The sequence below is a fragment of the Rhamphochromis longiceps genome, linkage group LG23, assembly GCF_057381845.1.
Source record: "Rhamphochromis longiceps isolate RC_006_pf linkage group LG23, R_longiceps_female_GT1.1, whole genome shotgun sequence".
NCBI classification, from domain to species: Eukaryota; Metazoa; Chordata; class Actinopteri; order Cichliformes; family Cichlidae; genus Rhamphochromis; species Rhamphochromis longiceps.
Window position 1 is genome coordinate 6,921,815 of NC_140578.1, and position 18,392 is coordinate 6,940,206.

Genomic DNA, 18,392 nt, shown 5'->3' on the forward strand with positions numbered 1-18,392 from the left:
TCCCTCGGTCTTATTCTGACGCCACAGTGAATCAAGGGTCAGCATGCTACTTCATAAATTCAGGGGAGCAGCTCTCGCTCCGCCCACAGTTGAGTTGCTTGCAGCACGATAAACATTGTTTCTTTCTTCGAGGCATCAAAGGTAGGAAACGAGCATATGCGATCGCAGCTGATGAGTGCTTCCTGGTACAGATTTAAAGCCGATGATTGCGGCTGTCGGAGACTGTTTGTACTGTCCGTGAAGTCTGTTAAAGTTTGGCAACGATTGCACTCTTTACTGAGTTGTCTGCGTTGTGTGGCGTTTCGAACAGCTAATAAACATATTAAGTCACTTTGATTTTTGCCAAGTTTTAAATGTGGCACATATTCAGTATTAGAGGAAGTGTTTTTCGGCAGTAATGTAAACATAACTGGAGAGCCTGCGATTTAACGGGGGAAATGAATGTAACGTTGTTATTACTCTTGTTTTCTGCACAACTTCCTGCTCTGCGTAGCTCATTGGCTGCAGCTTCTTGTTAACAGTAAACATATTTTGCACTGTCTCCTTCGCAGAGCTGCAGTATGACCCGTCGTGTGGCAGTGATCGGAGGAGGGTCTTCGGGTCTGGCTTGCATAAAGTGCTGTTTGGATGAGGGGCTGGAGCCTGTGTGCTTCGAAAGCAGCGATGACATTGGTGGTCTGTGGAGGTTTAAGGTTGGCTGACGCTATGTGAATCACTTTACTTTTTGGTCATGTTTTATCATTTTTCATACATATGAAGTGGATTTCCTTCATTTCGGGGGCACATGGTGCGCACTGAGAATCAGAATTTGATCCGAAATAAATATTATGCTAAAAATGGTGCGGGCACAAGGGTTGAAGCACTGTTTTGAATTAGGCATCTTGTTTGCTCAGTGACAAAACAAGTATTTAGATTTCTTACTTGAGAAAAAGTGGTAATCTTTCTCAAGAAGCCTAATACCTAGTTCAAAAGTTTTAGCATTAAATATTCTTAATTTCAATAATTATCAGTAATAGAGCAGATTATATTGGGAAATGTAAACTCTAAAATAAATGGTGTGAAAAACAAAGTACAATATTTGCATCATATTTATTAGACGCGTAAAAACATAGATATAACTAAACTACAAATGCAATAAAACTGTACTCAGGCCTCTGACGAGCATTGAAAGAGTAATGGTGCTTCAGCTCAATTATTTATTTATTTATTTATTTATTTATTTTTTAACTTTAGGAGAATCCAGAGCCAGACAGGGCCAGCATCTACCACTCTGTCATCATCAACACCTCAAAGGAGATGATGTGTTTCAGTGACTTTCCCATCTCGGCACACTTCCCAAACTACATGCACAACTGCCTCATCATGGACTACTTTCGGCTGTATGCTGACCACTTCCAGCTCACCAAGCACATACGCTTTAATGTAAGAATGCTTTATGATGTCTGAAATGGTAAATTGTATCACATAATTAAAAAATAAATAAATAAAATTAAATCCTAATTACTACAACATTAATTTCATAGAAAAAAAAAACTTTGTTCTGTCCCCTGCGTCTGTCTTTCTGTTGTCCAGACCAAAGTCTTGCAGGTGAAGCAGAAATCAGATTTTTCTCATTCAGGCGAGTGGGTTGTTGAAACGGAGAACAAGGATGGCAAGAAGGAGAAACACATTTTTGAAGCTGTGATGATCTGTATTGGACATCACTGCAACCCCAATATGCCTCTTCATGACTTTCCAGGTAACCCTTGGCCTACAATCGATTACCTCTTAGTTACCTCAAGGGGGGGAAAAAACTACTGACTCTGCAGTTGTAGCAAGATAAAGAGGGAATTGTGTTATTGTTTAAATCAACCCTTGATACTTTCACGTATCTTCAAATATAGGTCAGAGCAGAAGTATTGAAACATTGTGTCTACCCACCATAAGTCTGTCTTATTTTCTTCAGGCATTGACACTTTCACAGGGAAGTATTTCCACAGCAGAGACTACAAGACTCCCGAGGAGTGGAGGAATAAAAAGGTCGTGGTGATTGGAATTGGAAACTCTGGAGGAGACATAGCAGTGGAACTGAGTAGAGTCACCAAGCAGGTTGGAATGAGTTGGTCGCATCATTAGAGAAAAAATGTGTCTGAACTGATTTAGTATTTAACATGTGAAACTTCATGATTCTCACAGTTTTAAAGCTGAATCCAATATAAATACAAGCATGTAAAACCAAACAATGGGCATAATTATTTAACTTGTACATCTTCTTAATGCTTTATTTACATATTAGTAATTAGTAATATTAGTAGTTTAGAAAGTAAAATTGAGACAATTCAGACAGAACCAACAAGAGAGCTAACTACTCTTTCTTTCCTTCAAAGCTTTACCTGAGCACTCGAAGAGGAGCCTGGGTTCTGAACAGAGTTGGAGACAATGGGGTGCCCCTTGACCTGACTTTTAATAGAATCCTGGACATTCTGAGGAAAATCCTTCCCTTTGATTTTTTCTGTAGTATGGCAGAGAGTCGGCTCAACCAAAGATTCAATCATGGTCTTTACAATCTAAAGCCAAAACACAGGTACTGTATTTGTAGCTAGTATAGAATGTAATATAATCTGCCACGTTAGATTTTTCCAAGTAGTTGTTCTAAGACAAAAATGATGGCCTTTTTGTGCTCACCTTTGTCCTTCTGAACAGTGGCACACACCAGAAGCAGCGTGATATGTTACTTGCAATATTTTGCTTTTTTAGGTGTATCATGCACCCCTTGAGTTTTGTAACCTGGCCCACAAAGCTGGCACAGTGAAGCTGGATGAGTGGTTTGGCCATTTCAGTGATCTATCAGTGCAGGTTCTCAGAAAAGTCCCAGCTTATGCATCTGCAGATGCTTCAGCAGCTGGAAAAGATGAGAATTTTCTGCATGCAGTCACTTTGCTTCCTGTATTGATTACTGCATATATCATCATTGTTGCCTCTTTTTTTTTTTTTTCCTGAGCAGTGACACATATTGTTCAGGATACGATCAACTCTGACACATTTTAAGCACCATTATTAATTTTGATGGGGCTGTGCTGGCGTCAATGTTGGTGTTATTTTATGCAACAACAGTGCAATGTCCAGTGTAAACAACCAGTTCAAAGTATGAAACTTCTGGCTACAACAACAACCCCTTGTCAAAATCAGTGCCTGACAACGTTGACATTTTCTGATATTCATGTTTGCAATTAGATTTTTTTGTATAAATAAAATAATATGAAAAAACTCCTTTCTGAATTTGTTTTGTATTTTTGACTTTTTATTTCAGGCTGTTCAGCCAACATCCCACAGTGAATGATGAGCTTCCCAACCGCATCCTCTCTGGAACAGTTCAGGTGAAACCCAACATCCGCAGATTTCAAGGTTCCAGTGTGGAGTTTGATGATGGCAGTGTAGTGGAAGATGTTGACTTGGTGGTAGGTCTGGAATTACATACTTTTCTTCACCTTCATAGAGATCAGTGAAATTGACTTTCGACTAACATGGACCGCTGTCTTTCAGGTGTTTGCTACAGGATACCAGTTTTCCTTTCCATTCCTGGCTTCACAGGTGGTCTCTGTGTCTAACAACGAAGCATCTCTGTACAAATATGTGTTTCCTCCTGAGCTCGAACGCCCGACTCTGGCTATCATTGGTCTAGTGCAGCCACTGGGAGCCATTATGCCCATCTCTGAGATGCAGGCCAGATGGGCTACACGTGTCTTCAAAGGTAAAAAATTACTTTTTCTTTAACACAGCTTTTTCTCATCACTCAGGATTTTAGAATTTTTATAGAGTTGTTATTTTTACTACAGTAAACAGCTTTGTCCCCTTTCAAACAGGCTGCATAAAGCTTCCTCCATCAGCTGCCATGCTAAAAGATATTCAGTGTAAGCAGGAGGCCATGGCTCAAAGGTAATGAAGTGGATTTACTCAGCTTTATAGAAACCTATGTTTAAGATCTGCATCTTCATATGTTCAACTCAAACTTTTTCAGGTATGTCACCAGTCAGAGACACACCATCCAGGTGGACTACATCAGCTACATGGATGAAATAGCAGAGCTAGTGGGAGTTCAACCCAACATCCCAAGGATGCTGCTGACTGACCCCAGGCTGGGAATGAATGTGCTCTTTGGTCCCTGCACGCCGTACCAGTATCGTCTCAGGGGGCCAGGAAAGTGGGCTGGAGCCCGCGAGGCAATCCTCACTCAGTGGGAGAGAATGGCTCAACCTATGCAGACCAGGCAATGCGATGAGCCCAAACCCAGGAGATCATATAAGTGGCCTCTGCTTCTGTCGGCTGCTGCTGTGGGCTCGGCTGCCTACATTAGCAAGAACAACCTTCCAGCTTTCCTCCAGGATCCCACTGCTTTGCTGGACAGGGTTAAAATGTACCTGCCTACACAATGATGGAAAATTCATAACTCATCAGCTTACTAAGTGAGTGATGCAATTGTATATTAACATCAAAGACCAGCTGATCTTAAATGACGAAAAGCTACAGTTACAGCTACATTCATGTGTATTGTCTCAGGTTTCTTGCTTTATACCTTCAGAATTGTGTAACTGGAAAGATCTCCTTTTTCAATTACACAATTTCTGCAGGTTATTTGTTTTAACCCTTAACAGGATGCTGTGACATAGAATCTAATTTAAGCCGATTAAAAAAGAAAAAAAATTGTTTTCCAACAAAAAAAAAAATACATTAATAGCGCTTTAATCCAGATTTGTTTGCAATATATGAGCATAAACATGGGTAAAAAGAAATTATGCTAGCACAGAATGCCATTGTAGAGGGGTAAACTGTTGTTATCCTTTTTTTAACATCAGCACTGTTACTCTACATTGACATGCTGCTCTGTTTTCTTTCATTATATTAATTGAAGTATTCAAATGTTTTTACAACATTACTGATACACAGCACAGATGGTTTGCTATTGTTTCTTTCAAATAAAAATAAATCACAGTGTTGTCACATCTTTCACTACATTTTTAAAATGTTGTTTTATCCATTACTATGTCCCAGTGACTCTAAAGTATGAAAAACATGACTCATAACTATAAATAAAAGTTCAGCACTTGAAACAAATCCATTTTCATGTCTTTTATTAGTAAATAAATCTTTTAAGCCACAAAGATCTGAGATTGTTTGCTGAAAAAATAAAGATCTCTTTTCTCTGCTTTGACTTGGTATTAATACTAAAGACCAGTGCAAGCACGCCTCTTTTTGATGGTGATTGATTGATTGATTGATTGATTGATTGATTGATTGATTGATTGATTGATTGATTATGCTTTTAATTGTCACTTGCAATGTTATACATTTGTTAAACAAATTTCCCACGTGTGGGACTAATAAAGGTTATCTTATCTTATACGTACATCTTACCTGCAGTGAAATGGGACCCCTTCCTCCATACATACATTATTGGGGTGCTCAGGAGGTAGAGCGGGTCAGCTGCTGATGAGAAGGTTTGATCCCTGGCTCCCCCAGTTTGCATGCCAAATATCCTTGGGCAAGATACTAACCCCGACTTGCTTTCCAATGCTTCCATCGGAGTATGAATGCGTATGAACGATAGTTAGAAAGCACTCAAAGTAGATAATAGTGCTTGTGTGAATGGGTGTGTGTGGGGTGAATGCGGCGTGTTGTCTAGAGCGCTTTGAGTACTCCAGGAGGCTAGAAAAGCGCTATATAAGAATCAGTCCATTTACCATCATTGTTTGCAATGATAATGGATGAGGCTTCAGTTTTAAAGCTGAATTGAGCTTTCAGTTAACTTTCTAGTGTAGATTGTTAATAACTCAACACAATCTAAACCCAAAGCACAGGTACTGTGTTTGTAGCTTGTATAGAATGTAATATAATCTGTCATGTTAGATTTTTCCAAGTGGTTGTTCTAAGACAAAAATGATGGCCTTTTTGTGCTCACCTTTGTCCTTCTGAACAGTGGCACACACATGAAGTGTGTGTTACAGTTGCTGACGTGCAGTGTTTATTGTGCACGTCTTCACTTTTATATTCTGGCACTTACAGCTGGAACAATCAAGCTGGAGACTCCAGTGTGTGAGTGGCTTGGTCATTTCAGTGATATACAAGTCCAGGTTCTCAGAAGGTCCCAACTTATGCAGATGCAGATGCTTCAGCAGCTGAAAAAGACAAGATTTTTCCGGATAAAAATTTTCCAAAATTTTCCAGCGTGCAGTCACTTTGCTTCCCTTATTCATTACTTCCTATATCAGCACCTCTGTATCAGCAGAGGGTTTTTTTCTGAGAAGTGACGCATATTGTTCAGGATATGGTCAACTCTGACATGCTTCAAGCACCATTATAAATTTTGATGGTGCTGTGATGGCGTCAATGTTGGTGTGCGTAACAACCAGTGCACTGTCCAGTATGAACAATCAGTTCAAAGTGTGAAACTTCTGGCTACAGTGCCTGACAATGTGACATTTTCTGCTATTCATGTTTGTAATTAGATTTTTTGGTAGCAGAGATAAAAGTGTTAAATAGAAACAGCTAACAAAGGAGGAGACAACATAGGAACTGAGAGAAAAGTGTGATCCAGGGAGGGAGGGGGTGAATCTGTACGCAAGTGAGAACTTCAGTCATCACCAATCATCTGAGAAACGTCAGAAAGGTGTGCTTATCCAAGTCATGCAAGAATATGTACAAAAAAGTTTGGAAGCTATGTACATGAAAATATGAATGCAGTGAGTTTCAAATATAAACCCGTAATTCATTATAGAACACTAAAAACATGCCCGTCTACAAAATTTTACATCAGGGAACGTCATCCTAAAATTGCTGAACAATTGTGCCCCTCTGCCAATCTTTACCTCTGAGAAACTTTTTATAGTTACGTTCCTGACTTACTGCCAGTTAACCGAATAACTGGCAAACTGTTCCTCCAGATATTTTTCAGTAACACTTACTATTCCAGTATTTTGTTACCACCTCCCAGCACTTCGGAGATGTGGTGGTGCCATCAAATTCAAAATGCGCTAACATTTTTAAGCATTTGATGTTTGTCGTGTTCTGCTGTGAATAAAATGTGGGTTAGGGGATTTGCAGATTGTTGTTTTTTGTTTTCTGTTTACAATCTACTCAGAAACCTAACTTTTTCAGAATTGTTTTGTATTGAGTGAATCACTGAAAAGCAAAGTACCATTTTAGAAAACCATTTAAATCCTTTTAAGATGAAACTCGGTATATTTTCAAATTTTACTGTGCTTTTCTTTTTAACACCAGGTTTTGTATAATGGTAATTTTTGCTTTTTGGTGTCACTGACATGCAAAATATAACATACTGAGGATTTGTTTGCTTTTCCTTCAGTCCTGGAGTCAAATAACTGACCCTCCTGTGAAGCAAGGGTTCATAGGCTCCTTTTATATTTAGACCAACCATTTTCATTCCTACTCTCTGCTGAGTTAAATGCAGTATGAAAGCTCTCTTAATTTCTTCAAACAAGGTAAGAAATTTGGATTCTTTATCATAACTGCTGAGTGCATTAAGGGCTGTTGTATCAGGGTTAGCTGTTTCTTCATTTTTAGTTCTGAACTGTACATTTAGGTGTTCTCATCTGTTTATGATTGCTTCGTTTTGTTGTGAGATATGGGGCATGTGGCAGTTTATATATGTTTATAGAAAGTTTCTGAGTCTAGGTGTTTCACAGAGTATTGAGGATTCAAATTCAAGAAGCAAAAGTCAAAAATATATATATTTCAGTCAAAAACATAAAACAAACTTTAGAAATCAAAGGCAAGGCAAGGCAAGTAGGTTAACAGACACTTACAGTGAGCAAAGAAACAACAGGACTATATATACTCACACAATGAGGGTTAATGGGGAAACAATAGGCAAGTCCACACAATCAACGCAATCAAAGGAGAGGAAGTAAAACTATAAACAAGGCACAGAAAAAAACAACTAGCAAACTAAACCAGGAAATAAGTAACAATGACCAAAGAGGGAAACTTAGACACAAATGTAAAGTCAACATGAGGAAAACACAGAAGGAAAAAACACATTATTGTGTATAGAAACTCAGATATGCACAATAATGGGAAATAAGATCTTAAGATTCAAAATACTAAGGATATACATGAAGAACAAAAATGTGAACAATAAGTTGAACTATAAATCAAATAAAAACTATTTAATAGTAATAATTAATAATAGAATAATTAATTATTATCAATCCTGCATTGGCAGACTGAGGTGGGTGTTTCCATCTTTAAGAAGGGGTACCGGAGGCTGTGTTCAAACTATAGGGGGATCAAACTCCTCAGCCTCCCTGGGAAAGTCTGTGCCGGGATGCTGGAAAGGAGAGTCCATCCATTGGTCGAACCTCGGATACAGAAGCAACAATATGTTTTTTTGACCTGGTCGTGGAACACTGGATCAGCTCTTTAACCTCTGATGATGATTCTTGGGAGTTTGCCCAACCAGTCTACTCTACATGTGTTTTGTGGACTTGGAGAAGGCATTTGAGCATGTCCTGTTGGAGGTGCTTTGGGAGTATGTGGTGTGTGGCCCATTGGTACCGGCCATTGGATACTTATGCCTCCATTGCAAGAGCTTGGCTTCGTCAAGTGACAGCCTCCAGCTTGCACTGGAACTGTTTGCATCCATCCGGAAGGGGCTCAGAGTAGAGCCGCTGCTCCTCCAAATCAAAAGGAGCCTGTTGAGGTGGTTTAAGCATCTGACAAGGATGCCTCCTGGGCGCCTCCTGGGTGAGGTGTTTCGGGCATGTCCAACTGGGAAGCAGACCCAGGACACGCTGGAGAGATTATATCTCTTGGCTGGCCTGGGGACACCTTGGCGTTTCCCTGGAGAAGTTGGAGGAGGTGGCCATGTGTTCTGCCTGCTTGCCTACCTGCTTAGTTCCATGTGTATTCCCAGTTTAGTTAGTTTTATATATCTGGTGTTCAGCAATAAAGCTGCCTTTTGAGTTCTTTTGAGTTGGTCTTATCACCTGACTAAATGTTGACTCCCAAGAGTATTTTGTGAAGACATGTTGCCTTGCAACATTAAATTACCTGGGAACGTGAAATCCAAAGCCAGAGTGGACTATAGCTATGGCCAAAACAAAGCAGCAATGACATTGGTGGTCTGTGGAGGTTTAAGGTGGGTTAGACAACATACAGATCGGACTTTGCTTTGCTCTGACAGATGAGATTTGTTTTTCTCTATTCATGGCTTTCTCTGCAGGAGAATCCAGAGCCAGACAGGGCCAGTATTTACTTTTCTGTCATAATCAACTCTTCCAAGGAGATGATGTGTTTCAGTGATTTTCCCATCCCTGCGCACTTCTCAAACTACATGCACAACTCCCTCATCGTGGACTACTTTGGACCACTTCCAGCTCACCAAGCACATACTCTTTAACGTAAGGATGTTTTGCTATTTTTCTGTATTCTGTTGGCAAAACTTAACGTATCACCAAGTTTTCAAAGAAAAAAGCTTTTTTAGTACTTTTTTAGTACTGATATATATAAATGGGGCATACCCACACTCTTATCAAAAACCTGCGTCTGTCTTTCTGTTGTCCAGACCAAAGTCTTGCAGGTGAAGCAGAAATCAGATTTTTCTCATTCAGGCGAGTGGGTTGTTGAAACAGAGAACAAGGATGGCAAGAAAGAGAAACACAGTTTTTGAAGCTGTAATGATCTGTATTGGACGCCACTGCTACCTCAACATGCCTCTTCATGACTTTCCAGGTAACACATGTCTGCGGGCTAGCAATAAACTACATGTAGATTTTATGTAGCCTTATAGAGTTTGGCTGTAGCAATAGAAAGAGGAAGTAATAATATTTAATAACAGTGTTTGACATTCTTTAACCATGTCTGTCGTGGAAACAGAAAGGGAGATTGTGTCTTGTTGTTTTATTTTCTTCAGGCATTGAAACTTTCCAGGGGAAGTATTTCCACAGCAGAGACTACAAGACTCCTGAGGAGTGGAGGAATAAAAAGGTCGTGGTGATTGGAATTGGAAACTCTGGAGCAGAAATAGGAGTGGAACTGAGTAGAGTCACCAAGCAGGTTGGACTGAGATGAACTGATTCCTCATTTAACATTTTTTTAAAATAATAAAAATTTACCCCAAAATTCATTCAGTTAAATTCAGTTCTGTCATTTTTGGACCTGAATCCATACCACCAAAACATACACCTTATACATGAATTATTAACCTATCAGTAGTTCAGACGCTATCAATATGATGAGAATTACATTTTTAAAAAAATATACCAAGAACCAGAGCAATGGCTGACAATGATTAATTTCATCCTAGGTTTACCTGAGCACTCGAAGGGGAGCCTGGATTCTGAACAGACTTGGGGATAACAGGATTCCCATTGACTTGTATTTTAACCGAGTGTTCGACTTTCTAAGGAAAACTGTTCCCTTTGTTTTTTTTTCTGTAGTCTGGGAGAGAGACGACTAAACAAAATATTTGATCATGCTCTGTACAATCTAAAGCCAAAGCACAGGTATTGTGTTAATATCTACAACTGCACTAATGCAGTAGGCAGACTCCCTTGAATCTTGTGTTGGGCAAATCTTTATTACTATTTTGATGACTTTATTGCATTTCTTCCTATCAGATATTTTGGACAAAAACTTGGCTTCATGATTGCATGACTGGAAAGCCAGTAAATTCATTTTTTTCATCATATCAGTAGGGCAACGTTTAACTTTCCATTTCAGGCTGTTTAGCCAATATCCAACATTAAATGATGAGCTTCCCAACCGCATCCTCTCTGGAACAGTTCAGGTGAAACCCAACATCCGCAGATTTCAAGGTTCCAGTGTGGAGTTTGATGATGGCAGTGTAGTGGAAGATGTTGACTTGGTGGTAGGTCTGGAATTACATACTTTTCTTCACCTTCATAGAGATCAGTGAAATTGACTTTTGACTAACATGGACCGCTGTCTTTCAGGTGTTTGCTACAGGATACCAGTTTTCCTTTCCATTCCTGGCTTCACAGGTGGTCTCTGTGTCTAACAACAAAGCATCTCTGTACAAATATGTGTTTCATCCTGAGCTTGAACACCCCACGCTGGCTATCATTGGTCTAGTGCAGCCATTGGGATCTATTATGGCTATATCCAAGTTGCAGGCCAGGTGGGCCACACGTGTCTTTAAAGGTCAGAGTTTAATTTAAAATACTTTTCTTTTTCAACTTAGGCATTTACAGGTTTTCATTATTACTAAAGTAAACTGTTGTGTTCTTTAACAGGCTGCATAAAGCTTCCTTCTGTAGTTGTTATGCTGAAGGATATACAGTGGAAGCAGGCAGCCATGGCTCAAAGGTAATAAAGTATATTTACTTGATTTTGTGGTTGCTTAAATATATAGGATCTGTAACACGCCACTTTTTGTTCTGCACATGTTCAACCTAAATGTCATTTTCAGGTATGTCACCAGTCAGAGACACACCATCCAGGTGGACTACATCAGCTACATGGATGAAATAGCAGAGCTAGTGGGAGTTCAACCCAACATCTCAATGATGCTGCTGACTGACCCCAGGCTGGGAATGAATGTGCTCTTTGGTCCCTGCACGCCGTACCAGTATCGTCTCAGGGGGCCAGGAAAGTGGGCTGGAGCCCGCGAGGCCATCCTCACTCAGCGGGAGAGAGTGACTCAACCCCTGCAGACCAGGCAATGCGATGAGCCCAAACCCAGGAGATCATATAAGTGGCCTCTGCTTCTGTCGGCTGCTGCTTTGTCCTTCACTGTCTACGTTAAGAGGAACAACCTTCCAGCTTTCCTACAGGATCCTGATAGTTTGCTGCATAGGGTTAAAATCTACCTGCCTACACAGTAATGCAAAATGTATAACTGAACAGAAATAAAAGATCTGATTAGTCTTGTAATAGTTTAATTGTTGGTAATGCTTTTGCAAGAAATAACATGAGCGTTGGAAATGGACTAATTACTGAAATATATTAGTGAGTGGTGCAATGATTTAATTACTTCAAAGGCCAACTACAATATGTGTCACAATCTGCAGAGGCAGACTGCATGAATTGTTTATGTGAGGACCCAAAAGCAGACCACAGACAGATGGAAACTGGGATTTAACTGAAAGTGTGCTATTTATTAAGGCAGATATACCAAACAGGGAGAAACATAAATAACAAAAATTAAACACAGGATCGTCTGAACTGGAGAGACTAAGAAAATAAGACAAGAACTGGAATACTAGAAAAACCTGGGGAAACCTTGGAAACACGAGAGGAAGCATGGAAGAGCCGTGGGGGGGAAACAGACACAATACAGCAAAGGTCAGAGGAAAACTCAGACAATATATACAGACAGGAGGTGATCAGGGGAAAACATGGGGAACACAGGTGAATGAACAAGACGCCACAGTGGAAGCAAAACTAAACACACTGAACATGGACCATGAGACTGTCAAAATAAAACAGTAAAAAGGCAGACTAAAACACTTGGACTTAACAAGAGAACAGGGAATTGACAATGGGAGACGAGACGCAAACATAAATATGGAACACATACAGAGGATATGACGGGCTGGTGAGAACACACATAACAGATGGGGAAGACCTAGCATGAGACACAAAGGGAAACATGTAAACAAGAGGAGGAGATGAAAACAGAGAGAGAGAGAAGGAGGGGTGACCCGAGAGAGAGGGAACGAGAGCGAGAAGGGGCACAAGGGTCAGGGAGAGACAGGCTGGGGAAACATGGGCAAACATTACAGACAGGGGAGGCATGAAATAAATGCAAAGAGGGGAACATGGGGACTATATAGGGAAAACCCAGACATGAGCATCACACACACGCATATAAATGGAGACACCGAGAGAGGGGCACAGAGGACAAAGACTCAAGGGAACCTAATAAACAAGGAACTAAACTGATGATAAGTGAACTCAGAGATGTAATAGGAATGAACTCAGAACTAACCAGTTAAATCAAAATAATCATAATAATGCATAACAGATATGAAAACACAAGAAAACTCATCAAATAACCCAGAACCATGATAATATGATTGTTTCTGTATCATCTTAGCATTATTCAATTGAACGGATGCCTCGTTCAGGAGTGTCATTATGCCTTTCTGTGCCCTCTGGCTAGAGTTTCAAAAATTCTATTTAAATGACTAATTATAGTTTTTTAACATTTATTATGAATTTCATTGAGTCTGAACAGTTAAAAAATATTAAAACATTTTCATGTAAAGCAGTACTGTATACCCCTGTGTTCCTTTCTCTGGTTTACATTATTGTTTCACTTTTGTATTGAGTAATATAAAATGCTTCTCAACTCTCAGGCACCATTTTGGCCGAGAGGTTCTGTAGAGCTTGTGAGAAGAAAACAGCTCGAAGTAAGTGTAAGGTTAATATGATCATTGTAGACAATATTTTTTCTAAGTGTCCTATAATGTCAGGACTTAAAATTGTAGAATTGCATATGCTCAATTTATGCTCAGATCTAGCAAAGGAAGTAAATAAAAAACTTTTTCTAATAAGAAATGAAACAGCCTCAACATTCCCCTTAAAAGTTTGTTTTTTTGTGTTTTCAGTTCGTGCTGTTGACACTGTGTTAAAGGTTCATGCCTCCTATTCATTTGGCTTTTCTATTAATCAGGTTGTCATGAAAAGTTTGGACACTTTTTTATTTGTGTGTGTGTGTGTGTATGTGCACGCGCGTGTGTGTGTGTGTGTGCGCGCGCGCGCACGTGTGCGTGTGCGTGCATGTGCGTGTGTGACATTTAATACATGCACATGGCAAATGAGTCAGTTTTTCAGTATATTGCACACTGGAACTGATGCATAATTTACATAATGCATAATTTATCCCAAAGGAGTTTTGTGTACTCATAATATCTGTTTCTCCGCAAATCTGATCTAAAAAAGTCAGCAGATTTCTGAGGTATATAGTTACCCTATGGCATTTATTTTACTGACTTCACAGTCCATTTTGACTGGACTTTGATCTTCTCTGTTATATCAGCTCCATGAATGAGATAACAAAATTCCTGAATGAACACAGGTTGCCACTCAGTGTTGCACAATTCCTGTATTCTATAAGAGCATTTGCAGTGTCCACCTCATCAACCTGTGCAAAGCAGACCTAAAGGTGGGTTCTGTTAGCTTGTTAAATGCTATTAGATTGTTGTTATAACAAGAAGGCATAAGGGAACAAGGGATGAGAAAAGGGTGCTATTACATGAAGTGGATGTGGGGCCTATTTTAAGGAGCTTGGAAAGAAAAGCGTCTGGACTTCTTTAAGTTGCTTGAAGGTCTTCAAGCAACTTAAAGAAGTCCAGACGCTTTTCTTTCCAAGCTCCCGATGCCCTGGATGACTGAGAACCTTCACAGACATGTGGGGCCTATGTTATTTTCTGTACCCAACATCTAGACTAAAAGTGAAACAACTAATAGCTCAGTGTTCCAACATTAGGGACAAGCAACTGCTATCACAACTAGAGATTGATGAGCTACAGCATAATTGTTACGACAAGGGGAAACCAGCATGTCAGGTCGGGGGGAGATATTATCATCCCCACCCCACCTAAGATTGAGTACCGAGCCCCAAGTACAACTTGCACATTGAAGGCGTTGAGCGCTTTACCTGAGAGATAGTATCATGGCTAAGCTGAAAACTTGGACCCTCCATGACCAATTTTGTGAAGTACCCTCTGAAGGTCTACTAGAAGATGTGAATGCAACGTCAGGGGAAACCAGGCAGAAACAAACTGATCTACAACATGTCTGTGAAGGTTCTCAGTCATCCAGGTCATCGTAGTCAAAGGAGCTTGCAAAGAAAAGCGTCTGGACTTCTTTAAGTTGCTTGAAGACGTTTCACCTCTCATCCGAGAAGCTTCTTCAGTTCTAAGGTCAAATGGTGGAGAGTCCCAGATATAAACCTAGTGGGAGTGACCCCCCACAGAGGGACAAAAGGACCCCCTGATGATCCTCTAGTCGCCTGAGCCAAGGTGGGTTTACGACACCAACTCTCTGCCATCTATAATCCAGTTTTGAGATCCCTTCCCAGTCGCCTTAACGCCCACTCACATCCTGGGCCATCTGACCTCAGGAATTCGCATGATAAGGTGGGGCCAGGTTTCACAATGAACACACCCGAAACTCTGGCTGATTGGGACCCACGCCCAGTTTCCCACCTTGGCTCAGGCGACTAGAGGATCATCAGGGGGTCCTTTTGTCCCTCTGTGGGGGGTCACTCCCACTAGGTTTATATCTGGGACTCTCCACCATTTGACCTTAGAACTGAAGAAGCTTCTCGGATGAGAGGTGAAACGTCTTCAAGCAACTTAAAGAAGTCCAGACGCTTTTCTTTGCAAGCTCCTTTGACTGATCTACAACATGAAAACAGTGATCAGCTGTGCCTTTCTGGAAAAAGAGACTAGAGGCCAAGATCAAGATAGCACACAGGGAAGCCAACTATCAGAGCTGCAGAAAAGTGTGATGAAGAAAGGGTAGTACAGCAAGGAAAGCCTAAGAAATACAGCAAGCTATCCATACCTGAGACTTGACATAACCCATAACAACAGTGCTCAGTGGCTATAGTGGATCTAAGAGCAGACCATAGCAACCTCCCTGAACAGCTCCAGTAAGCATCACAGTGGCAGACATCCAAGAAAGGGTCTCCTTAGGCTCCTTAGGCTACGGATACCAACTGGGGAATGGAGCAATTGTCAGCCCCCTAATCTAGATAGATGACATCAAGCTGTATGCCAAGGATGAACGAGACATTGATTCACTGATCCACACCACCAGGATCTACGGGATGTCATTCGGAGTCAAGAAGTGTATAGTCGGATGGTAACAAAGAGAAGGAAGGTAGTCAGAACTCTGTGTGTGTGTGTGTGTGTGTGTGTGTGTGTGTGTGTGTGTGTGTGTGTGTGTGTGTGTGTGTGTGTGTGTGTGTGTGTGTGTGTGTGTTGAGAGAGCTCATTGGTTGATTTTTTGACATGTTCAATACTTTTTCCCTGTTTCATTTCACATTGTTGCACATAATGTGTGGATTGGATGGGTTGATACTAACATATGGTGAGGATTCCATGTCAATGGCAACTTCACGCAAGTACATTTACTTAGAAAAAACGTCTTCAATAGCCAACTGCTCACATATGCACCATCCTCTTGTAACTCACCTAAATCCTCTAACACAGGGGTTTCCAACTCCAGTCCTCAAGAGCTACTGTCCTGCAGCTTTTAGATGCATCATTACTCCTACACAGCTGAATCAAATGGTCGAATTACCTCTTCAGCATGCCATCAAGTTTGGCAAAGACCTGGTAACAAGCCAATCATTTGATTCAGGCATTCCGGAGCAAGGATGCATCTAAAATGCATGCAGGACAGTAGCTCTCGGGTACTGGAGACCTCTGCTCGAGTCCATGCATGAATTGCACACACCAAGTACTTTTCTAAATTTATTACCTTTACCCCCTGGGCAGTTCTTATTACATAACTCCATATCAAGGCTGAATCATGGACTGATAATGTAGCCTAAATTAATCAGTAATGCCACCTAATGGTGCTTTGGGTATTTGCATGATGTTTTGCTTCAAAAAGCCACATGAAACTACAGTATGTTTTTCGTATTGTCCTTTGTGTCTCACTGCATCACACTGGAAGCCACATGGAAGCATGTGATTATGAATCTCCCTCTTGCAGCCAAATCAGTGACTATGATTAACTAAGATTGCTTTTTAAGGATGGCATAGTACCATTGTGTCATGCAATTGTCCGTTAAAGCAGGATAAAAACGTGAGAAAGTTAAAATAAATAAATAAATAAATAAATAAATAAATAAATAATAATAATAATAATTTGATGTTTGTAAGAGTGAAATGAGAATTATAACCCAAAAGGTAGTTTGTCACTGTGTTTATTATTCTATAAAATTCTATAAAAGTTTACAAAAGAATTTTTTTTGTCTTTTATTTTAGTTCAGTAATATATAATCGTTGTGTTTTAAAATAAACCTTTTGTTTGTTTGTTTTTATAGATAGATAGATAGATAGATAGATAGATAGATAGATAGATAGATAGATAGATAGATAGATTGATTGATTGATTGATTGATTGATTGATTGATTGAGTGATTGATTTTTTTATTTTTTTTTTTACTGTACATACTAAGTTATCCGCCGTTCACGAGCCGCCGCTAAACACCCCAGAAGAAGCTTCGTCCACGCGTGATTTCTTAACATTTGGGTTGCCAGATTTAGAGATAACAAGATATGGAGAAAAATACGTGAAGGAAAATTCACGTATTTGACGCTAGAGACTGCTAATTTGTCTTTTGAGTGAGTTCGCCATGAACTGACGGTGTATAAATAACACTGAAATGAACTGAACTGAAATGATAACATGCTAACTTAAAAATGCAACGTCTGGCTTTACTTAGAGAAGTCCAAATGAATTTATTCTAAACCAAAAGATGCCATGCAAGTAATGAAAGCGCCACACCTTGACTTCCATGGCACTTGACTCTAGTTTCTGAAGGTAAGTGTCTGACAAATGGACAGAGAATACTAAACTGGAATTTTTTAAACATTCCAGATAGTTGTGGGGTATTTATTTATTTGAGTATTGAGTAAAGAATAAATACATTAAAAAAAATAGTAAGTTAAAAAATCCTTTAGCTTTTCTCCACAGATCTTCCTGTCTTGATGCATGTTCGATCATTCGGGTAAGAAAATCTAAGAAAGTTGAGTCTGTTCACCCGGATGCATGCATTCTCAGTGGGAGAAACCTTTCATTCCAAGATACTTTTTCAGTTTCTTGGTGTCTCCCACTGATTTCCAGATGAGCAGAATCAACTTTCGGGCATACCTTCTCACCTTCCTCTTTTGGGTATTCCTTTTAGAGGTCCCGACAGTGGATCATCGGTCTCTCACCTTATCCACATCCTCCTCTAGCACATTGACAAATTTGCATGTCCTCCTTCATCACATCCAAGAACCTCCTATTACTCTTTTCCCCCTGCCTGGCACCTCAGTATTCAACAATATTCAACATCCTTTGTCCAAAATGTCCTCTGCACATGCCTAAACAATCTCAGCTTCGCTATCTTTATCTCCAAATGCTCAACCTGAGCTGTCCCTCTGAGGTATTCTTTTTCTAATAATGTTCATCATGGTCACTCTACAGTGCTATAGTGTCCAAACCATACATAATGGCAGCTCTCACTACTATATTTTAAACCTTCCCTTTCACACTTGCTCCTTTTGTGTCACAAATCACCCCAGGACCCCCGCCCCCCTCCACCCAGCCTGCCTGCACTCTCTTCTTCACTGCTTTTGTGCACCATCGGGATGGATGGTTGACTCCAGGTAGATTTGGAATCATTATTCAGAATCAGAATATTTTAT

General features: G+C 40.1%; 1 protein-coding gene and 1 pseudogene across 3 annotated transcripts; both read left to right on the top strand.

The window, feature by feature from the left end:
• The first annotated feature begins 14 nt into the window (after positions 1-14).
• On the top strand, positions 15-5,080 carry LOC146641158 (flavin-containing monooxygenase 5-like). Of its 2 annotated transcripts, none has more exons than XM_085398911.1 (10): positions 15-141; positions 552-692; positions 1,234-1,422; positions 1,573-1,738; positions 1,946-2,088; positions 2,367-2,563; positions 3,290-3,437; positions 3,523-3,730; positions 3,843-3,915; positions 3,998-5,080. In XM_085398911.1, the coding sequence occupies exons 2-10, from the start codon at positions 561-563 to the stop codon at positions 4,410-4,412; spliced, it is 1,671 nt and encodes a 556-aa protein (XP_085255037.1). In that variant the 5' UTR covers positions 15-141; positions 552-560; the 3' UTR covers positions 4,413-5,080. The 2 variants fall into 2 exon arrangements, with proteins under 2 accessions (XP_085255037.1, XP_085255036.1); XM_085398910.1 differs by lacking the exon at positions 15-141 and adding an exon at positions 153-443.
• Positions 5,081-8,913: 3,833 nt separating this feature from the next.
• On the top strand, positions 8,914-13,222 carry LOC146641159 (flavin-containing monooxygenase 5-like; annotated as a pseudogene). Its single transcript, XR_014909576.1, has 8 exons — positions 8,914-9,395; positions 9,560-9,726; positions 9,908-10,050; positions 10,301-10,499; positions 10,717-10,864; positions 10,950-11,157; positions 11,250-11,322; positions 11,426-13,222. The product of XR_014909576.1 is annotated as a flavin-containing monooxygenase 5-like (transcript).
• The last annotated feature ends 5,170 nt before the right edge of the window (positions 13,223-18,392 follow it).

Coding starts and splice junctions, on each gene's coding strand:
- LOC146641158 (XM_085398910.1), top strand. Junction 1,739..1,945: donor GCCTCTTCATGACTTTCCAG/GTAACCCTTGGC, acceptor TATTTTCTTCAG/GCATTGACACTTTCACAGGG. Junction 3,731..3,842: donor GGCTACACGTGTCTTCAAAG/GTAAAAAATTAC, acceptor CCTTTCAAACAG/GCTGCATAAAGCTTCCTCCA.